This window comes from Manduca sexta, chromosome 9 (assembly GCF_014839805.1).
Source record: "Manduca sexta isolate Smith_Timp_Sample1 chromosome 9, JHU_Msex_v1.0, whole genome shotgun sequence".
NCBI classification, from domain to species: Eukaryota; Metazoa; Arthropoda; class Insecta; order Lepidoptera; family Sphingidae; genus Manduca; species Manduca sexta.
The window spans coordinates 6584198-6607570 of record NC_051123.1 but is presented as its reverse complement, the minus strand read 5'-3'; the positions used below and the strand labels follow the sequence as shown (position 1 = coordinate 6607570).

The 23373-nt window shown below is 37.1% G+C and overlaps 1 protein-coding gene across 5 annotated transcripts; it reads right to left on the bottom strand.

Annotated features, from left to right (window-relative positions):
* Positions 1-96: 96 nt before the first annotated feature.
* Positions 97-22083, bottom strand: LOC115441367 (serine/threonine-protein kinase Tao). Of its 5 annotated transcripts, none has more exons than XM_030166138.2 (21): positions 21812-22076; positions 21367-21453; positions 17277-17506; positions 16676-16793; positions 13128-13391; positions 11694-11816; positions 11231-11471; positions 10738-10874; positions 10229-10305; positions 9318-9631; positions 8878-8993; positions 8429-8596; positions 8020-8231; positions 7610-7760; positions 7192-7304; positions 6727-6853; positions 6235-6336; positions 5854-5988; positions 5321-5479; positions 5052-5170; positions 97-4534 (listed from the first exon to the last, which is right to left on the bottom strand). In XM_030166138.2, exons 3-21 carry the CDS (start codon positions 17498-17500, stop codon positions 4411-4413), a joined length of 3024 nt encoding a protein of 1007 aa, XP_030021998.1. In that variant the 5' UTR covers positions 17501-17506; positions 21367-21453; positions 21812-22076; the 3' UTR covers positions 97-4410. The 5 variants fall into 5 exon arrangements, with proteins under 5 accessions (XP_030021998.1, XP_030021997.1, XP_030021999.1 ...); XM_030166137.2 differs by having other exon boundaries at positions 8429-8599; positions 21812-22075; XM_030166139.2 differs by having other exon boundaries at positions 8429-8599; positions 9318-9586; positions 21812-22074.
* Between the last annotated feature and the right edge of the window lie 1290 nt (positions 22084-23373).

Genomic DNA, 23373 nt, shown 5'->3' with positions numbered 1-23373 from the left:
TGTTGATAAACGACTATACAATGGTAAAATATAAAAATTATTTAGTTACAATGTACATAATACGTGATAACTAACTACGCGTTTGGTACTTCTATAAACTTTATATTTTATTTTCGATGGTGATTTGTCGAGGGATCTTACGTAACCGATAACACCTAACTCTAGAACAGCGAACGATGGAAGGTAGGGACAGACGCGCCTACGCACCTTTGCACTACACTCTTGCCTCCGCCGTCCGTCTGCGGGACGTCATTTGTAGCGCTCCGGCAGAGTTCAACTACAACAGCGAGCGAAATACTACGCGCCTAACTTTAAGTACCGACCGTCTATTGCGAGAAGCCTACATACAGCTCTTAAATTCAATTCCATAGTGCATAGATTTCAGATACTGTGACCGCAGCGGAATATACTGAGGGAAAGAGTCCCTTATATCTAGAGAGCATTTCCATACCAATATTTGTTTCGCCGTCGTGTGACGTCGCTAGTTCTAATCTGAATGTTTTAAAATTATTTATGGCGCAATCGACATGTGATAATATTTATACATTGGCTGTTATGATAAACTATATAAAATTATCATGTTATGGTCACTTAATTTTCAGAACAGGCTAGTGAAGTTTGGTATGTAATAATAAACAACTTTTTTTATACAATAGACGAAACTGAATATCAAAATGATAACATTGATGAATGTGGCTTGTGGAATAATTCTAACTCATCACAATTTTCTTTTAATGGTTTATAACATATTTTTGTGTTTAGTTTTACGCTTGGAAACAATTGTAGGCCGATTGTATAGGACTCTTACAAACATACAAAAAACTGTTAATTGGGTTTATAAATTAGCGATGGACGTAAAATTTTCCACAGGAGAAGAAAATAGCCGCAATAATCGCTGCGCTGTCGTACGATGGTAAACAATATTTACAACACAGAGGCATTGGTGTCGAGTCGAATGAAGCTGTTTCTAGAGATTATTGTCATTTACTTGGTCAGTTAAGAGGGAGAGTGGAGGCTAAGTTATAACAAACGTTCGTTGGCAACGCCGCGCGTGGGTTTGCATTAACTAGAGAATTTAAGCGAATATTATTAAAAGTAGTTCGCGCGCGGCGCTACCTCACGCTTTCAGTGTACAAACAGCTACAAATCTCGTTTATATTTTACATAATTTTACATTCATTTCTCGCTGGTGTCAACTTGAAGTCCCTAACCAATAAATCGCTAACCGACTCAAAATAAAACGATCACATCGTGTGATGCTTACAAGCAATGTGATACAGGAAGAAGTCATTAATCAATATAAAATGAAAAATAATTTAAAAATAATATTAACTAAATTTGGATATTTATGACTAAAATCGCGCTATATAACATGTATTCGTCTATACATACATGACTGGTAAGTGAAGATGACAATACGTAGTGTATTAGGACACTAAATTCGATAGTAAATAAAGAAAATAGCACGTGTGCGTCGAGCGTCGCACCTCAATGTACACAAACACCGCACTCGCACCTTACAAATGTAACAATCTATGTATAATAGTTATATTAATAATATTATTGTTCTTTATATACAATAACGTCGAAGCCCGCGCGCCCCTCCGCCAGTAAGGCATATCGTGTGCTCGCTAATACATAATATATATATACTTTATATTTACACGCGCGACGCAGCGGGCCCGCACTCGGCGTGCGCGCGTCACGTCACGTTTCTATGTTTTAGTAAAGCGTTGTTACACGTTTAGAATTTTAAAACGTACCAAACAAGCATAATAATTTCGAATACAAAACCAGTTACAAACATTCAATAAACTCAATTCTAGGCCAATAAACAAACACCAGTCGGCTCATCAAAAATTCAACTTACTTTTACAATAATTACACTCAAAAATCGTTTCTAAAGTAAAATCTAGTGATATGAATAGTATAATTTTGACTATCTAACGTTGTAAATAATAATTTCCCCCGGTCCACGGCGGCGAGCGAGGGCAGGCGCGGGAGTCGACGCGGCGTGAGCAGACTACTTCAACTAATTAATGCCTTTTGTCAAACATCTTAACAGTAGGTACACTTTGTCAATCAACATTCCTTTACTTCTTGGCCGTGAGCAGGCTACTTATCTATTTTAATGCCTTTAGTCAACACTTTAAGCGTAGGTACACTCCGCGAATTAACATTCCTTCGTTACACTACAAAGTTTACCTTAAACTATCATTTGACGCGCTCACCTTCGCATTTACCGACTTCCTCTAATCTTGTTTGACAGAGTATCAAGATGAAAAATTAGCTAAAACCTCTATGGAAACTTATTACAAACTACATTATACAATAGTAGATCAGGAATACTAGATTTTTAGGTTTAATCATAATCCCTAAAAAACACTGTTCCGTCGTTTTTTTTTATCGTTTTATGGCAAACAGTATGTTGCAATTTCAAAGATGGACGGTCTAATAATATTCAAGAGATTGAAGTCAAACTTATGGCTAAGAGATCGATTTTGTTAGAGAAATATTTTTTTATTCAACGCACAATATTCCTAACTCGTGTTCATTAAAATCGCCTGGGGTATTTATTTATAAATGTCATTTTTGCTTTTTTTTGTGGAATTCATATTCATGACGTATTCAAAATCAACGGAACAGAGTCGTATTGTGAGTAAAACATCTAATAGAAAAGCATATCATTCTCACGCACTGCAACATCATTAAATAACACCACGCTAGCGAGAGACAGACTCGCGCATTACCACATCATAACATACATCTATATATTTTAGGTGTGCAACAATATGTCTCGGGCATTATACTATTACAGTAAAATTGGTGGATCGCTTGTAGCCGACTAATGTATCTTAATTGACAGATATGCAGCCTTTTAACATATTATTTAGCTATGCGTGTCTTTTGTAAAAATCGCATTAAATTGCATTTATTTATTCTTCAATCTGTCACAACTTATGACATATTTTTCTTACAGATTACCATTCACTGGGTATAAATATTTAGTATTTGTATCCGAGCACATAGATGCCTGAAACACACTGATGCATTGTCAGCAGAGACAAGTAAAGTTGTAACAAATGTATAATAAATATATAGATTTTGTATCTATGTCCTATTTTACCTTATTAAGTGAGCAATTTTTGTGTTTTCCTTAGACTATTTATTTGTTCTTCCATCATGGAGTAACATATAAGAAAATTGAACAAGATATCAGATTTTAAGCGTAGTCCAGTCTTAACTTTATTTACTGTTGGCGCAGTTTGAAGCACCCAGACATTGTATGTTAATTGACAGATAAATCATAAACATCAATCAGTTCAATATTTTTATGTAAGCAAGTAAATATACTCTCGCAGAACTCGTGTCAATCAATCAAGCATACAATATTTATCATCAGTGGAATTATTTTGACTACAGATTATTTTCAAGTCTTTATAATGTGATGCTTATATGACATTTGCATGCTTGTTTCAACTTTACTCGTCTGATCGGCTACACATAAGCATAATAATGGAGTGCAATAAACTTAATAGTGTAATAGAATAGGAAATGCCCCCCACTTTACACCTTCCTCGATCACAAACTGCCGCACGCATTCTTTTGGAAGACACAACTAAAAATACAATCATAAAATTAATAAATTAGGCATCGCAGCCGTTATTTTACACTAACTTTTCACTACAAACTTTATCCTGTGGGAGGGCAGAACAGTCTCAGTGTACAATGTGGGAGATGGAATTTAATGCTGCTGCCAAAACATACAGTGAACTCAATACTCAGTAATAATACTATTGGTGGTCACACAACACATTTACACAATCCACTCAATAATTTCCTTTGCGATAATACTAAGTGTCAACTAATGAGGTAGACCGAGTACCACATCTTACGACATCGATTTACAGTCGCGTTCGACCGAGTAGAGAATCATCCATAACAAGACAAGGCGGGGTATAACATTGCTTCCCGCTCCTCGCGGTAATAAGCCTCAAATTTACTGGTAAGCCTTACACGAACGGTTCGATAGCCAGTCATTGAGATATTTAAATAAGATATCTATATATCCGAAAATCGTCGGCATCATTGCCATTTTAAAATTAAGTATAAGTTATAAAATAAGCGCAAAGTGCATGGCACAGAAACTTTGTATAAATAGATTGATAGCGCACAATACGCAAGTTTGGGGGCAAACGAATCGGTTACGATTTGTGCAGCAAACCTGTCACACGGTTTCTAAACTCAAATACAGAGACAGAAGAATACCAGTGAAGTCATCATGTATCTGAGTGATACAGTTTGCACAAAGCTTGTAGACATGGACAAGTTTATATGTAACCGTGCGACAGTAGTCAGGCGGTGGTTTTGGCAACAGCATCAGACACTATCGTGGCGGGAGGGGAGGTGTTAGAGCGAGCCGGCCGCGAAGCTTGCGGAGGAGTTGCTGTGTGCGAGCGACAGCATCGAGCCCGACAGCGACTGCTCCTCCTCGCCGTAGCCCTCGCGGCTGCCTTCCGCGATCGCCAACGCGCTGCAGACCATACATACTCAATCATATACCGGACACATATTCTAATATTACTCACGATATTATTGAAACATATCTGATACTGTATAACATACAAGTACCAAGCCTACAGTGGTGAACGGTCCATATAACCCGATTCCTGTCGGCTTCCCTTTGTGTAGAATATAATTACCATTAGAACGATTTGCGGGCCGCATTCATACCTATTAGTACCTAAACGTTGTGTCGGGCTCCCTTTCGAAAAATTTCACCTTTCGCCACTGCAAGCCTATCCGCATAATAGACACAATTTCCAAATCTGGACCACATTGTTTCATTAGTATGATTTTAAATTTTAGTTGCCAAAGCGGGACATCCCTTCACAATTCAAGAAGCCCAAGTATACTGTAATCAAAATATCGACCTCTTGTCTGGCCCACAAATCAGTCATGAAATTAATAATAAATTTACGGATGTTTTGTCCGTAGTTCATATAAATAAACGTGTAGTGTGGGTGTGTGTGGTATGCGTTGCACAGTACCTGAAGCCGAGTCGTGCGCTCTCGTTGTCGAAGTGCGCGCGGTCGCGCTCGTGGCGCTCGTGCAGCAGCCGCGTGCGCTCGGCGCGCTCGCTCACGAACTGCGCGCCCTCGCACTCCATCTGCGCACCACACAACACAACACAATACATCAATAGGTGCCGACTATTATCTGGACTATATCAACTCGACGACAATGCAAAATACGTGAGACTACACTAGTAATAATATTAAAGCTTGTAATATATCTTGTGTAATGTGTGCACACTCGCCTTCTGCTCGAGTAACGCGCGACGCACAGCAACGCGCTCCTCAAGTTCGCGCCGTTCACGGTTGCGCTGCGCCTCGGCCTGCATCTTGCTCTTGCTCTGGTACGCCGTCAGCATGTCCAGCTCATGCTCCAGCTGCATCTTCAGCTGCTGGCACTCCATCTGACATACATAACGTTTTTAAGTGGTGGGCCCGCTTTGACTCAGTCTAAGATAAATTAGGTGATTTGTTACGAATTATTCTACTATTTCATACTAAAGTAGAAACTTAGCTATTGCGATTGTATTGTAGTTGACAGTTACGGGGTACATAAACTTTATATTTACGTCAACAACGCACTATTTGTATTCTCGACGCGTTTTGTTATTTTAAGCGTGTCAACGGCGCGTATGGTGCGTGGACGTTATTTTTTTTCGTCATAAACTGTTTTTTAAGTAGCTTTTTTACGTAAAATATTATTGTAGTTATTGAAACTTCATAGAGCAATGGGTCAATCGCACTGTTATTTTTATATAAAATGCAATTAATTAGGTACCATTTGACTCTCGTCAAGCCTGACAGTCTGTTTCTGCAACATTTCAGTGATGCTCTGATCATATTGCTCGCCCAGTAGAACCAGTTTACGCCGTTTCTCATCTTTTAATGTCTTTATTACTTCCTTCTGTTGCTCCTGCAATCAATATTATATTTTGTATTGTTTCAGTGTTATAATAGACATCTCCATAAGAAAATACAAAAATTAATATATTTTTTTATACATATTATATTGAAGAATTATTTTAACTTATTATGTTATAATTAGGAGCTTTATAATTTCTAACTTCGAAAAACTTAGTAACAAATTTTTTTTTTTTTCATCTAGGTTAGGTTAAAAAAACGGAGTTATTTTCTGTTGCTGTGCAAAAGTGGTACATACTTTAGGTGTGTTCTGCAATATATGCGCCTTGAGTGCCTTGTATTGTCGCGTCTGTATTTTGCATGTCTCGCGGAATTGCTTGCGTATTTGCATTTCTTTTTGCTGTAAAAATAACATACAGTTTCGCTTAAATATATATACTAACGCTATGTTTTTTAAGGTCGAAACTATATTTGTGTTATCTCACACGATGTAAGTATGGATAAGTATGTACTAAGTAGTGAAGAAAATACAAAAATTAACAAACTGTGTTACTATAATAGTTGGCTAAACACCGTTTTAAATAAACCATCCCAATCTTAATATTTGAACATAAATAACGGGTTGACTCAATTCCGAGCACGTCTACATAAAATTTTCATTGTCCATTTTCGCGATGGATCGAAAAAAGCAATTAGAATCGTTTATTTAAAGCGACGGTAAGTAATGGCCATTATATTCTTGTTATATTGTCATACAATATTTGCTGTAACAATAACCACAGGCGCTCACCTTGAGGCTCTTGGGTTGTTGTTTGAGCTGTAGCGCGTGCTTCTTGCGCAGTTCATGCTCGGCGCGCTGCATGTACTCGCGCTGGTTGGCGAGTTCCGTTGCATGCTGGTTTGCCAATTGCTCCTCTCTGGTGAATACAATGTGATAATTTTTATAGACAATAGAACAGTGTTTGTGTAAATGTTTGGTAAACAATTCCATAAGTGACCATTTTATATTGATTTTGATGAGTAATGGTGCGTTATATAAGTTTCGCGAAAAATGCATTCCCGCCAAAAAGGATAGATCGCTTTGAATCTATCCAATGATCATTGTGTACCAATCATGTTCGGTTTACTCTTCAAAGATGAGCAATGAAACAGTCCGCATTAAATTGTCACAAAGTAATATAATATATTATGAGTAAGCCCGACTTTAAGACGGCCCTATATTTGGAAATTTACGCAACTAGTAAGAAATGCTCACCTAAGCGCGTGAACGCCCTTCTGTTGCCTGTATTCGAGCTCCTGAGTCTTTTCGTGGTGACGTAGCAACATAGCATGCGCCTGTTCTAGCTGATTTTGACGTTTGTTCAACTCCTAGAATATTCCACATGTATTTCATTATTATTTTGGAATTCATAGCAACTATTCATTTGTTATTTTACTGAAGACATATAAAACTGTGCTTTAGTGGCTTTTTGAAGGTCAGCCAGCACACATCTAAGGAGTCCGACAAAACTTTGACGATCGCCGGAAGGCACTTTCACAATTTTCTGTCCATCGTCGACTTAAAATTTGAATTACACAATACTTACCATATTGTCCAGTGTAGTTCTTAACAGTGAGTAAAAATTTATTTACATATTTTGTCGATCGAGACTAATAGAGGGTGTGATGCGTACCTCGCGCAGTAGCTCCTGTTCCTTGTGGTGCAGCGCAAGCATGCGGCGGCGTCGGAAGCGCCGCAGCTCGAGCTCGAGGTACTCGCGCTGCGACCGCACCAGCCGCAGCTCCTCCGCCGCCTCCGCCTGCTTCAGGTTGTCCTTCTGGGACCTGCAATCAAGCACACATTATTGTTGTATTTTGTAAACTCGCAACACAACACAACAGCAACACTTTTACAAGGAGTCACTACTATCTCGATACCACACTGAATCGCATTATGTATTTTGCCGGCTCTTAAAGCTGAAAACGCTGGTTGTGAAGGATGCGTAGATAGTTCTGTCAATATTATTGAAATCCTACTTATCAACTTAAGACATCTTGAAAGATACTATTACTGTAAAACGATTGTTATGTTATGTTCACATACTGTAGCGTGGCGTCGCGTTGCCTTTTGGGCGTGGCGTCGTCCATGCTGAGCTCGCGTTTCCACCGCTCTTTGTTGGCCTTGTACTCGCGCTTGCGCTGTGCCTCGAACGCCTTGCGCTCCTGCTCCTGCCGCGCGGTGATGTCCTTCACCAGTTTCTTTTCTGCCGCTGTGTTCTGCTTCATCTTGCGGTCTAACTCTTGCGCGTGTTTGGTCTGAAATATGATAGAAATATATTATTAATCATAATATAATACACACAAAAATATGTTATTAATAATAATATGGACTAACATTATTTTATTAAACATTTACACAGTTTATGATTACAGTTGTAGCTCTTTTATTTAAAAGCTTCTTAATTATTTTTTTGATTACGTGTATGGAGTATATTGTGGCAGATCAGTTGTACCTGCAGCCGTTCGAGGTCCCGCGAGAGCTGCTGCAGCAGCGCGTCGTACTCCCTGTCAAGCTGCGCCTTGTGCGCGTCCACGTCGGCCTTGCAGCGCTCCTCGAGCTTGAGCAGCGCCGCCTGGTGCTCGCGCCGCATGCGCTTGTAGCCGGACATCTGCTCGTGCATCTCCTGTCGCGTACCGGTAACACCATAATTTACTAAGTATGACGCACTTATAAGCGTATTCACATGATATCTCACAGTGACAACGTTTTTTAATCATTTATTTTTATTTATTTCATAAACTATCTTTTGATCATAGCTCTACTCGTGTAAAATGTCTATTGTACCCTTTTTATACAAAAATAACTCATTAATTAACCCAAATATTATTTTTGTCTCATATCTCTGAAAAGTATAATATATATACTGTAAATAAATAAAATATACTAGAATTTGTAAAGCACCTGGTTGTGTTCTTTCTGCTGCTTGGTGACTATGCTAGTTGTTCGTATCGTGGCGAAGTTGTTCGCTCCGTGCTCTGACACAAGCGACATCGCCGCCGACACATTATTACTTATACCTGGAATGTACAAATTAGCACCATTAGTCCATGAATATGTTAACAAAATACGTTACGATAATTATTTAATAAAAAAAAGTGCTCCTTAATGCTCCCGAACAGGATAGCCATGTGACGGTAACATTCGAGATTATACCAAGATTAGGTTTTCCCAAAGGTAGAATAACATGTATTCTAGTATTATTCTTATAATACTGTCAATTGCATCATTGACATTGTATTCCAATGCCGTTCAATTGGATTTTTAGCGATACAACCTACTTGAGGAGAAACAGTGAAGCGAAGAACGGCGCAAGATGAACGTAAATAGTGTTTGTGACTCACTCCGGCAGGTCTGTCGGCGCTGCGTGTTGCGGTTGTCGTCGCCGGCGTCGTGGTGCCAGGCGGCGGGCGCGTTGACGTACTCGCGGTACTCGTGCGCGTGCGCGTGCGCATCCCTCTCGCGCTCTCGCTCGCGCGCCTCGCGGATCGCGTCGCGGTTCACGTAGTCGTCATCGTAGTCGTCGCCGAGCGAGTCCCTGTTCGCGTAGTCGCGCATCGCGTCCTTGTTCACGTAATCGTCGTTGGGCGGCGGCAGAGGGCTCTCGCTCTCTCTGCGTACGAAACACCAACATGAGTAAAGCCAGCCATTGCGAACTCTGAAAGGTAACGAAGCTCTAGTGCTACACATGCGCAGGTGACATACAATAGGCGGGAGTGGTGCTAGACAAAGTTCTACGTGGTAGCTACTATGATAAATACTTGATGCTTTATTATCCTGTGTAAACTGGTATATTTTGGTGCACCAGTTTGTATAGAATCCTTTGATGACATGTTTGTCATCCATTCGCCATCAAAGAAAAATAAAATATGACTACAGGTAATTAGGCTGAATATGAAGAAGCAAGCAGGCTGACATACAAAAGTATAAACATTCACAACATATAGATTTTACAACATGCATAATATGTAATAGTTTTGGCTACATACACAACAGATAAATATAAAAAAACAAATAAGTTAATAAATAACATTATAATGGATCAATCAACTAAGAAAAGTTATGTGGCTGGATTAATTGCTTCTCCATGATTTGCAGGTAACTATTTTCATAATTTTAAAATTCTTATTCTAGAAGAAATCAATGGTACAGTACGGTTATCTAATGTACTTTGAATCAACTAAACTACAATAAGGAAAGAGAAGAGACAAGAATACAGGTTGCTATGGTATGTTTGTGATCATGCTATACTAACCTGGTAGAGAGCGGCGTGTGCTGGTGATTCACGTGCTGGTACTGCGGCTGTTGTTGGTTCTGGTGATTCGCGTTCATCTGGACAAATAGGTTTATTTTTTTGTTATCCAAGGGTGGCAAAGTTACTTCAGGTTACTTGTAGTAAGTCCTATAGGACAATGATTAACGGGACATGGTTTTTCCTCGCCAGTCGATTCAATTATGCTGAGCTGTACAAAACTAGATCACAGGCTGGTCCTGGAATAGCTCATTTAAGTAGGCCACTATGGCGTGTTTTACAGCTTATGTATAGTGGGTAAATTTTAAAGAGATACCAATGTCCTGTCAATAGCTGTATTGTACCAGCTTTAATATAATATTGAGTGTACTAAATTTAAAATGATTATGAATAAATAAGACATAGTCAACGTGCATACAAAAACGAATATCGCATATCCGCGATAATTCTAGCAACCGTTCGAGTGACACGATGAAAGCAATCTGTTTTGTTATATGTGTTTGTGTACTAACAGGGCGCTGCCTGCGGCGCAGACTGCCCGAGGAGGAGCTCTGGCTGGAGGCGCCGGCCGCGCTGTGCTCGGACGTGGCCGAGTTCGACTTGGAGCTGTCGCCGCCCGACCGCTCCTCCGCCGTCTCCTCGCTGTCGCCTGCACAATATCGCAACTTATTTACCTTTTGAATTTACTTTCAAATTATTTTATAAAGAGAAACATAACATTAGTACTATGATATAGACTTAAACTGTTATAAAATGACAAGGATACTCTCATTATGCTAAAGCTATTTCTTTGGATCTGTCAATAATACCAACACAATATATAAAATAACCAGTGTCTATTTGTTGAAGATCAAATTAATGTTTGAGTTAAACAATCAAATTTATTTATCTGAATACCAACAATCATCCAAATCCACTAGTTAACTTTTGCGTAACTGATTAATAGACATGTTCATATTCATAAGTTAAATATCCTGGAGCATACACTAATACATAAATTCTTACCAATAGCACTCTCGTTATCCCCATCGACCATGAGTATTTTCTTCATCTTCCTGTAGTTGAGGTTGTCCAGGTCGCGCACGGCGGCCTTGGTTCTCTGTATGAGGTCGACGAGCACGTTCGGGGAGCGCGGCCGCGTTATGAACGGGTGCGACAACAGCTTGGTGGACGACGGCCGGTCCTGCGGGTTCTTCTGCAGGCACGCTTCCACGAAGTAGCGGAATGTGTCCGTCCATTCGGGCGCCTAAAATGTCGTATAGTAAACTATAAATAACAATATATAGGAAAATTTTAATTCTAAAAATAAAACTTAAATTTTATGTCATAATATCGCATGGCATGACAAAAGTTTACTTTTTTTATCATTTTAATATGGAACAAATATTTTTCATTTTATAAGTAGCAATTTAGAGTTATGAAGAGACAATTTAAAAAAACATACGGTCAATAGGCGATTGCCGTTCACCTGTAAAGGGGGCGAGTCGTTTTGCGCGATGTGGTAGAGTGCAGACATTGCGTTCATATTAAAATACGGTGGCTTCCGCTCCGCCAGTTCGATACAGGTGATGCCCAGAGACCAAACGTCCACCTGAAAAAAATATATCAATGTTATTGGTACTTGAACCTTAGTACCCAACAGTAAATAATTAATGCTATAAAGAATAATTAATGCTATAAACTATTGTTTATAAAAAACAAAGAATTGGGCATCATTTTGCTACAACATTTCTAGAGCTGGAACCAGAGCTACATACATTATAAGCATAATTATTATGGATAATTTAGAGATCGAGGGGTGGTGTTTTTGAGGCGCTTTGTGTTCCGATTTAGATTCCCATATTGTGATATTAAAAACGATGTTGAAAGCCAGTGTCAATTTTTTTTATACACTTTCATTAAAGAACAAAGCATAAATTAAGTAATGTACTTAAACTAATAAAAACAATGAGTGACAAAACATGTCTTTATATTAGAAGGCTTCAAGCGACGTCAAGGACATGGATTAATTAACTTGTCGCCAAAAGACTTTACTTTTGCAATGGATTTTTGTAGTTTTTTTTTCTTCTTAATATGATTTAATTATTTATTTAGTTTTATTTTGGATATTTTATATGATTTTACTTATATAATATATTGAATACGATAGAACGTGATTTCTTTTGTAAAAAATAAATTCAGACACAACTGAACAGATTTGGATGTAATTTGGCATGTCGACCATGTCTTGGATTAACACATAATAATAATATAAAAAGAAGAGAGAAAGGCTTTTCACGCGAGTTTATATCAATAAAGTAGGAGCTGAGTTATTTAGTAATTAATTTCGATCTTTATGATGTTGCAGAGTTCGCAAGTTACGACACACACATATTGAATGTCTATACTGTATAAAGCTAGAGTTGGTTTGTTTGTTTGAATGTGCTAATCTCAGGAACTAATAATGGATTTTCAAATGTGTTTTACTAATAGGAATCTACATAACTCCGAAGTGCCATGGGCTCCTTTTGTATCCCGGAAAAACTTACACGTGGCCGCAGGCGAAAGCTATTTATTAATAAAAATGTTACTAATTCACACGTTCATACATACCTGATCATCTCAATAGGTAACAAGTGTAGGGATTTAGAACTAAATCGATGATAAACATATATTTTTTTAACTTAACATTGGCATAACCCATTAAAATTAGCATTAATAGTTACGATTAGATAATTTTACGTTTGTCATCTTGTAATATTCATCATTAATTTCCAAACAGAAGTTTTGGTTTATTAACCGACTTAAAAAAAAAGAGGTTATTATGTTAAAAAAAACTTTAAGCAATTTTGTATACAATGTGTGCCCGATTATAACCAATTTTGTGTGTATAAATAAATAAACGATATATCAATCAACTAACCTTTCCGTCATACTGTCCCTCGTCCATGGCCAATATGACCTCTGGCGCCATCCAGTAAGGGGTGCCGACGAAACTGTTGGCGGGGCACTTGATGCTCGCGCTGCCGAAGTCGGCCAACTTGACGGTGCCGTTCTCCGTGAGGAGGATGTTGCCTGCCTTGATGTCGCGGTGGATGCGGCCCAGGCTGTGCAGGTACGACAGACCGCACACTACTCCCTCGCATATCGCCGCGATCTCCTCTTCGCGCAGGGGCCGTTTGTGGACCTGATAATATAAATTGTTTACTTTTAGCATGAACGATAGTTGGAATCATCAGAATCGCTACAGACGATTTGGTGACATTTTACGCTTTATTTGGCTTTTTTGTTGATTTTTTCAAGTGTTATAACTATAAAAGTATTTTGCAAAATTATCGGATAAACAATCAAAAATACTTGTACAGCAATTAAACGGATTTTAGACAAATACACTTTATATGAGACATATTACTAAATTGACCTAAACCATGTATCTATAAATTACTTCATAAATTATAATCGATTTATCTTTGTATACTCCAATCAATCTAATAATATAAAAAGATCAACAAAATCAAAACACAACGACGTCGGAAGTAGGACGGTGTTACGCAACTCGAAACAGGAAACAAAGTGACATTATTATATTTTATATAATTTGCATCTTACGCGTGCCGAGGCATGCGTATTGAATAAATTACCGAGTGAGAGGCGCTACTCTATGCCAGCAAAACTTTTATGAATTCATAATCACAAACACTGGTCATGCTTATAAAGTACCATCAAAACAAAGGAATCAAAATAAATATATTGTTTGTACTGCTATGTGCTCTTTCCCATGAGTCTAGCTTTAGGTCATCATGGGATTTGGTTCATTATTTGCGATAAAACATCTACTAAAATGTTCGTTCAAGGCAAAAGTTGAAAACCTTACATCCTCAATCTACACTCTAGGACTGAAACAATAAAAAACAAGGATTCCGTTCAATTTTTTTTGCTGTTAAACGTACATATTTGCGATTTTCAGATTTTTTTTCTTTACATATGTTGTAAAATTTCAACTTGATCTCTATTCGTGTTCCTGAGAAAAAGGGTCTTTGATAGACAGAAATACGACCAAGAAAATGATCCCATAATGGTTCCTTTTGAAATACGGAACCCTGAAAAATGCTCATAATTGTTGTACTTCGTTGAAGAATGGATGCCTGTATTTTCTAACCCACTCGTTATTAGAGCATGGAAATCAATTGCATAACTAGTCGAACATAAGTCGTAAACAATTTTAATAAGACAAAAAATTTAAAAACACGTCAATATTTATGGACTAAAAGTTAACAATAATAACGTCTGCACTCAATCAGGGCGCACTTATGTAGATAAAACGCTGGTGATTCAACAAGCGAGTATTAGGATTTATTTAGTGTTATTCTTAGAAATCAAAGATAATAATGACCTCATAAATTCAATATGAGAGTTGTGCATTTCGGATGTAAGTTAGTCACGGGTAGTTCGAGGAATGCCGAACGCTCGCAGGCTCAACTTATTATTATGACGTCAATGAACTTCGGATCCTGCCGATATTTTTGATTTGGAAGCGCCAAAGTATATCTCGGGTTAGTTTGAGATATCATTTTTTTAACATTCCATTTGATAATTCGTTAATCTTATTACTCGAGTACAGAAAATAAAATGGATTTTCAGGTAAAAAAAATAATAAAAAGGGCATTTGTTATGCGTCTGATAAACTAATGAACAAGAGTAGACAGTAAAGCTGACACATCATTATTGTCATCATCAGCCGCAGGATGTCCACTGCTGAAAATGGGCCTCTCCCAAAGATTGCCAAATCGACCTATTGGAAGCGGCCCGCATTCAGCGACCTCCTGTGACTTTTACGAGGTCATCTGGTCACCTCATGGATGGACGCCCGACGCTGCGCTTGCCAGTTCATAGCTGGCAAGTTGAAACATAGAGGCAGCAATACTTTAAGAACGATATGTAACGGCTTAAGGCCGGCTTAAAATTTAATATGACGAAATTTTAAAGGCCGAAATATCCATGATTATTAATTATTTTTACGTTTTTCTTTCAACTGCGAGAACTAATCACTAAATAGACGTGAATTTAAATTCTTTACTTGCCAATACTTGTTTAGTTACCCAGATTAAAGGTGAAACAAAATGTATGAAAATGGACCTTGAGGTATCGCCTTAATAACGCGACCCGGCATATCAAGGTCACTCCAGTGTCGTACGAAGACTGCTTGCTTGTTGCATATTATAAAAATTGTGCACATATTGCCAAAGACTATTTCCTAAGAATTATGTTAGTATTCTTAATTACGTGTGAAAGTGGCGTCCCACGAACCAACGAAAGGCACGTTTCTTAACATCTTGCATAAACAAAAATTTTCGGCTTTATTTAGTGGAATTTCGATAAATAACTAAGCCACTATATATGATTATAAAATTCGTATAATCGTTATCGGTAATTACACTTAATACGGAAATCATACGATGTCGACCAAAATAATAAAAAAAATGTTTTAATTATAAACAATCGAGCCCGCCGCTGTATTGACGTTATCAAATACAGTGATATAATTTTTTAACCGTGTTTTACTTGTATCGCAATCACTGATGCACGCAACACGAAGGGAAGAACATGACGTGTGCCATAAACATGGTCTGATTCACTCAAGTTTGGTGCGTTTAACGTTAATAGTTCCGTTTTAGATTAGACGATTACTTAAATCGGAGAACGATATTACGGCTTCAAGCTCTGGTTATGTATTTTCATCTCAGTTTATCAACAATAATTTATCTTGTATGATGTCTATTGAGATATTAACGCCATGACGATAAAAGAGGGTGAATCATGTCATAAAAACTCAAAATTACACGGCTTGCGACTGATATAAAAGACGATAGACAATTGTGAGTAATATCGATCACTACACACATTATGTGACTATAACAACCAAACGCCTTATTAAATATAATCTGCTGTGTTCGCCAAAAGCACCCTGATATGGGTTGATGTGCTAACCGCCCCTGTCTAGGACGTCATAAGGGTACATACAGACGGATTGCTTAAACAATATATCGCGAGCGCTGTTACGGTAGGAATCTAAGCTAATACTTATGCTCAGCCCGAAGCTACCTTTTTCGGGCTGGCATTCGATACCGCGGAGTTTTATTCGATACGCCGACGTGGGTTAAAGGGTCCTGATTCCCGTTGTATGCCACGCGTTATTTGGTCGCGTTTATGACAATTAACATTGGCATACAGAATACAATTCCACGCTAATTTCACGTAGATAATGTAACACGGTTGAGAATAGTTCACATTTTCAAAGAGAATAAGGTCTAAGGCAAGCCAAGGCGGGTATGTATGGTAACTTTAACATACCCCCTCGGTCCCTCGAGCTGCGCGAGCATAGTTCATTACAGCACACGTAAAAAATAATACTGTTGCTTTCAACGACTCAAATCAGATATTATTGCATTATAGTAAAGTCAAACGTATTACCTCTATAATATCGGAGGCTGACCCGACGCAATACTCCATGACGAGCCATGCCGTGTGCTCTCTCTTGTAACAACCTTTATACTCAATAGTGTTTGGGTGCTCCAACTGTTTCAGGAATCTAAACAAATACAACGTAAATATATTTTTTATGTAGTACTGAATGACGAAACCTCGGCGTTCGACTTATGTAAGCGTTATATTGCCCATCAGCACTAACGCCATCCAGTACTTCAAATTATTAAATTACGTAGCTTTACATGGCATTCTAGGGGTTCCGTGGGTCTAGAAATATAGAATTCTAAAACCATTATTGCCAGATTTGTCTAAGTGGGTCCCAGAAAAAAGTGTTGAGATTGTAGAATTGAAATTTGTATTTTTTTTAAGGTCGTCAATACAGACTGCCAAAATCTAATGTAAGTAAATATATTCAACATCCTCGTATTCCAGCTGCTCTCAATGGTAAATAGATCATTAGTGAAAAGATTTTTGGTAAGAACACAGTATTTTATCACGTATTATATTATTATATTATCTAAGTTTTGAATGATTTAGACCAGGATTTTAACAAAAATAATTGATAAATCAGACTTATCATACTCACTTAATTTCCTTCAGGATATCCTGCCATTTCTCCTCGCTCTGCTTGCCCAAGTATGACATCTTCTTGATAGCCACAATCTCCTTGGTGAGATTGCAGCGAGCATAGTACACCGCCCCAAAGGACCCGTGACCGATCTCACGGAGATCCTCAAAGATTTTCTCCGGATCATGTTTGCTGAACAACTCAGCAATGTCTGGGTCTTTGAGACTGCCGGGCCGTGGCATTTTTATCTGAGGAAATGAAGTATTTGAAATTCGAAACATTTGCAGTTTCTTGTATTGAATGTTTCAGACAGTTTTTCATGAATTGTAAATAAAACCAGATAAAGTAATAGAGTAAAATCTCACAGTCCTAGACCTACGTCATTTTAGTGAAGCTACTATTTAAAACCCGCTTTTGAGATAGCAAGTACACATGCCACCTAATTGTATATTGGGCTACTGTAACTCAGAAAATTTAACTTTGCTAAAACGACGTATTATGTAGGTCTGGAGTCTCTGGGATCCTAGTCTACAAAAGCTATAAAAGTTGCCAAACGCAAACGTCATAATTATGGCAAAAAGTAACTTTAGCTCTTGCAATCAATGGAAAACTGTCCGTAAACATATATCTACTACCTCAGTATAAATAATGGAGTGTGTTTAGTATTGGAATACTTTCGAGCCATGTTGTGTATTGACTTATGTGGGTTTCACACTGGTCCATTTACGCCGCCCCACGCCGCACAATATAGTCCAAATAGAATGGATAGCAGGTGACTAAAATCGCAAACACTTGAATAGTAAGTTTCAAAATTGACTGTGTGAACGAATCGCCATTTATAGAAATCTTTCGTTCTTCAAATACATTTTAAACTTTTAAAGTTTTTCAATTATTTCATCATGCAAATCACTTGTTCTATTTAACGCTTTATTTTCTTTAGTCACTTTCGATATCTGACAATTCTGAAAATAGGGTAGCTATGCATTTTTATAAGATCATTTAATAAAAGACTTGTGCGGCGTCAATCAACCCATCTAAATCCATTTTTAACAAATTGTATTTTGAAAACTTTAACTTGAGATTTCCTACTCGTACATTATACTATGAAAGCAGGAGTAAAATTTGAATCAAATTGCAAACTGTTTTATAGTAAGATTATCCTAAACATTGTCAGTAATAAAACATCAGATATCTATAGTAATACTCTATGAGTCATAAGGCCTAGGCTTGAAATGATGTGGACTGATTAAATTCAATAAACTTCTCAAAATATTAAATTTAATTAATTCTTAAATTAACAACACCATTAGAAATATTAAATAGTATGGTTTTTGTTCATTGTTCACTTTCCAGTTCTCTTACAAATTGAGACATTTTTCTTTAAACATGTAGTTGAAAACCAAGTTTTTATAATGCTGAACGTTTAACACCACTCTAAATTACCATGTACTTTTTTATTGTAATTCACGACTAAGAGCTATCTACTGTCAAAAATAATTAAACTACACCACTCCAATATTTTTAACTACAGTTCTATTATATTGTTTTTCTTTTGCTATAGTGAAGTCTTAAAAGCAAATCTAAAATAAATTCTGTCACAGTTGGAAATAAAATTTCGGTTCTCGGTTTATTTCCTCATTACCAAGTTGGACAGCTCAAGTTAATTGACCTATATATGCTTGCGATAATGCGACATGCTCGCCAAGTGGACAAGGGACATATTTCGACTGACGTAGTTACTATCTCACTAGCTGCTTTATCTTGTACTGGATCAAGGAAGAGTTACCGATTACCGAGAATATATGTTCCAGATCGAGGGCTTTCAAGAAGTAGCCATGCAGAGGTAAAGAATACAGTGTTTGCCTCAAATCGTTCGAAGGTCCCTGTGAGTTTGGCTACTAATTAAGAAAATATGGTACGGCTTTATGGAGAAGTGCGTTGCTTGACGGCGAAGAATGCAGTGCCCGCCACCTCACTGGAGAATTATTTTAGCTGCTAACTGTAGCAGCTGCCATGACTGACAATAAATTTTTGATGTCTATCATGTGAGATTGTTTGCTTGTCATGAGAGCATACCATTTCATAGGAAGCGAGAAGTCTAGCACGTCATAAACGTAGAGATCCTTTCCGCCATTAGTCGATGGAGCGGCCATCAGACGCATCTATAAATTTAATCTTCTTTAAATGATACTTAGTCATTACACGAGTGTCTCACTGCTGTAACGATCTTAAACGTTCTACAGTATACAAAACCTTATAAACTGTAAACAAGGATGGACTTATCTGATGTATACCCCCAGCTGTCCCCCACGAGGCGAAAGGCAAACGTAAGCTAACGCATGTTATACAATCCTAATCCAGAAATTAATTTGGCATTAATCAACAGTAAAAATAAAATAACCAAAATTAAACATTTGTAAACATATGAAAACAAATTCATTCCAATTGGTACATTTTTCCTGCCAATTTTTAGGTATTGATTAGGATTGTTTATTTGAAAGGTTAGTTGAATATACCCGAGAGAGTAGCATTGACTACCCAGATCACATACTATTAATAATGCCAAAAAAAAAAACACCTTCATCAAGGCTCCATAATTGCAACCATATTATGTCAATAAAGTTGATATCACAATATTTATAAAGTATACTCAAGGTAACTGTCCACTATGATTTATTTACACATTTCTAATAAAACAATAGTTCTGTTACAATAACGCACAACTGCAATGTTGTCATAGACTACAAAACTCTGTGACAGAATCTTACGAACCTGCATTTTATTGTCTACGATTTAAAGTATGATTTTGATATGAAGCCATTCCCAAGAAAATTTTTCTAATCGGAAAATATTTTCTTATTGGTAATAAAAATCAATCCTTTTGGTGTTATATATACACAAACATATTTGTGTTTGTGAGCTCTACACTTAATATTTTAAAAGAAGTCCTGTGCATGATAGTTTTTTATATATTTTTTTTATGCAGAATTAAACTACAGTGTACCTAATGGTAAATACAGAGAAGTCCAAACACAATATTGACCAACAAGAATCTTCTAACAATGGTTAGAATTATTTCATCTTTTTAAATACAGATTTCAAATCTTGTTGGTCAATGGACAAGGCCTGGTATGCACCTTGCGGAAATATGTCAATACGGTACAATCCTGTCATATCTAGTACAAGTAACATGCTACTTTAAAATAATTAGATATTGGTTATGTTCTAAAACTGTTTGTAGCACTTTTCATATAGAATACAAACTGGAGGCCATTAGAAACAACTTAGTCGTTTTTGAGACAACACTGTAACTGCAAAAGAAATACAATACACTTCTTTGTACATATATATGATGAGAAAAGAAGGTTATTCACCTGATTACTAGCACAATTTTGAACTGCGTAAAGTACACAATCACTAATATCTTTGAATCACAAAGTAATGTTTGACACTGCACTGCATTTGTCACCAAGACTTCGAGTTGTTATGTCTAGTAATATCTTATAATTAATTATTGCCTAAATTGGAACATATCAGTACTAGTTTTGGAAACAAATATACACAATATGACATATTTGCCTTGTTGCTTAGATATGAAAAACCTCCTTAACTATAAGTAAAGGAAAATTGGTAAACTCATAATATAATTATTGATCATCATTTTCTATCAATTTTAAGTGATTCAACATTAGAATGTTATCTCAATGTGATTTATATTGGAATAGTGCAATGTCCAAACTGGTGCTAATCAATACTGTTAAAATTAATTTATTTTGGTAATTTATTTAGTATCTAAGTATTTATGAAGACAACTAATTTGTAAATAGCTAAGCCACTTTAAACAAGAATAAACAAAAAATACTGGTCTTAATTTTTAATTTGTTATCACCCCACTGTCTATTGAATCCCATTTACAAAACAACAATAGCTGAATGGCTCAAATGAGTGAATAGTTGAAATCTACTCATCACAGAGATGTAATAATGAAAACAGATTGGCATTGTTGATAAAAGACAAAAACAGTGTGAACTTAACACAATCCATTTAGCATGTGAAAAAATCAATGTCAAAGTTTTCATTGTGTGTTGAGACAAGGGAAAGGACGTACTGCTTGCGCCAGCTGGAAGCCGGCGGCGTCCGTCAGTTAATTAGAACAGTCCCGTCGCTCCGGGCCATCCTCTGCGCCGCCCGCTATCTGTAATAGTCGGAAATGCGACCGATAACAGCAGCCACGCCAAATCTCAACACTGCACTTCAAACATTCACTTAACTCGTAAATAACGACTCTACACACTGGCCACTGCACACAATCTCGCAGGGTGGCAATTCGTCCGTCCAATAGAGCACTGTTTAATTTAATTAATGCGAGCTCCCGATAAACGGCGCCGCAACCCACCTCGATGCGACCACCGACCTCGGCTCTGCACCCGTACACTTCATCATTCATAGACACTTCTATGGACACTCTCACGTCCTCCCTTATCGACCTTCATCAATCTCATCCCCTGAACAAGGGTGAAAATTGAAAATATTGCGAAATACTTGGCACTTACATATAAAATTTCGCTTCAAAATGGCGTTGAGGTATCGTGCGCAATGATAGTTTTTTGTTTCATAAGGCACACTGTGTATGGTTTTCCATCACTTTTTGAACTCACTTTTTAATCATTAAGTCACTTTTTATTTATCTTACGGTCCTAATGAAAGGGGCTTCGTCAGAAATTTAAAGAAAATTATTTACAACTTTCCCGTAATAAGACAGCCATAGATATTTTATTTTTTATAGAATTTCGAAAAGAGTATAGTCTCTCGATACGTTCCAAAGATTTTGTACAGCTATTGTACTCGCAATAAAAAATAATTTTTTTATTACTCTCTAAATATAATATTATGCGAAAAAATGTTTTTTTTTGCTTTATAGATTATTTTTCTTATGAAAAGATCTCAGAAACTACTGATATATATTGATATTAGATAGCTTATTTATCGATGCAGACTATAAGATATATGTATAACATCACGTTGCGACCAAAAGAAGCGGAGCATCAATGAAAATGTTTCAAAATCGGGAAAAAAAAATTGTCTACCTGTCTGATGGCAATAAACTCAAAAACTATCCAATGTATCTCGATGACATTTTGTATGGATATAATTGGAGGCCCTGGGAAGAACATAAGCTACTTTCTATACCGGGGAAACTTTTTCACACGGGTGAAGCCGTGAGCAAAAGCTAGTACAAAATATTTAGGAGGTGGATTTTTACATTGCAAGCCGATTCGCCCCGTCTCGGCTGGTGAACGCGGTCTATGATGTTGTAAAAGGGTGGGCGCAAAACGTCGACCCGGTCTATGCGACTGTTGTAGTGTTTAAGCCTTTTATACTTGTTCTCTAAATAATCTGTGGTTACCTTACTCAACTGTGTTTACAATGCTTATTATCTGTATACGTTAGCTCAGAGTGTTGTCAGAAGAGTATTTAATACAGTTTTCTGCATTATTACAATTATTAAAATATGATGAATTAAATTAGCGTTTTCCATAAACGATTAAAGAATGAAGATTAATGTCCATTTATTTATTTATAATCAGTGGAAATGTAAATTATCTGGTACTGCTATAGCTAAATGGTACAGCAAAGATGAGTAGCACTCATAGTATTATCTAACGCCCAGACGAAATATTACTATTCAGTTTTTTTTAAATATAAAATAAGGTATTGCTTAAGATGTCGCCAGAATAAACATCTACCGGTTACAATGTAATTTTACAAAAGAAAAATTATTGTAAAAACTAGCCTTTGTTCGCGGCTTCGCCCACGTGTAAGAGTTTTCCGTTATAAAAGTCCTGCTATATATTTTCCAGGGATAAAAATCATATATCCTTACCAAAGCCTAAATCTTCGTACTAAATTGTATCGAAATCCGTTGAGTAAATTTTGAGTTTATTGCGTTTAGACAGGCAGACAGATGCGGAGGAGGACCAACGGTAATCGTAATATTTTAGACAATTTACATAAAAACGCAATATACTATTGACCTAGACCTTCGTCAAGAATTGCACTATCTATACATATTATAAAATAAAGTGCCCCTTTCTGTCTGTTTGTATGTTATCGA

Bases quoted from the DNA above. Each gene is read 5' to 3' on its own strand.
- LOC115441367 (XM_037436939.1), bottom strand. From the start codon at position 17,500: ATGCCACGGCCCGGCAGTCTCAAAGACCCAGACATTGCTGAGTTGTTC. The intron at 13,392-16,675 runs GTAATACGTTTG...TTATATTATCAG, and splicing joins CAGCCTCCGATATTATAGAG to GTCCACAAACGGCCCCTGCG. The intron at 8,232-8,428 runs GTACAACTGATC...ATCATATTTCAG, and splicing joins GGGACCTCGAACGGCTGCAG to ACCAAACACGCGCAAGAGTT.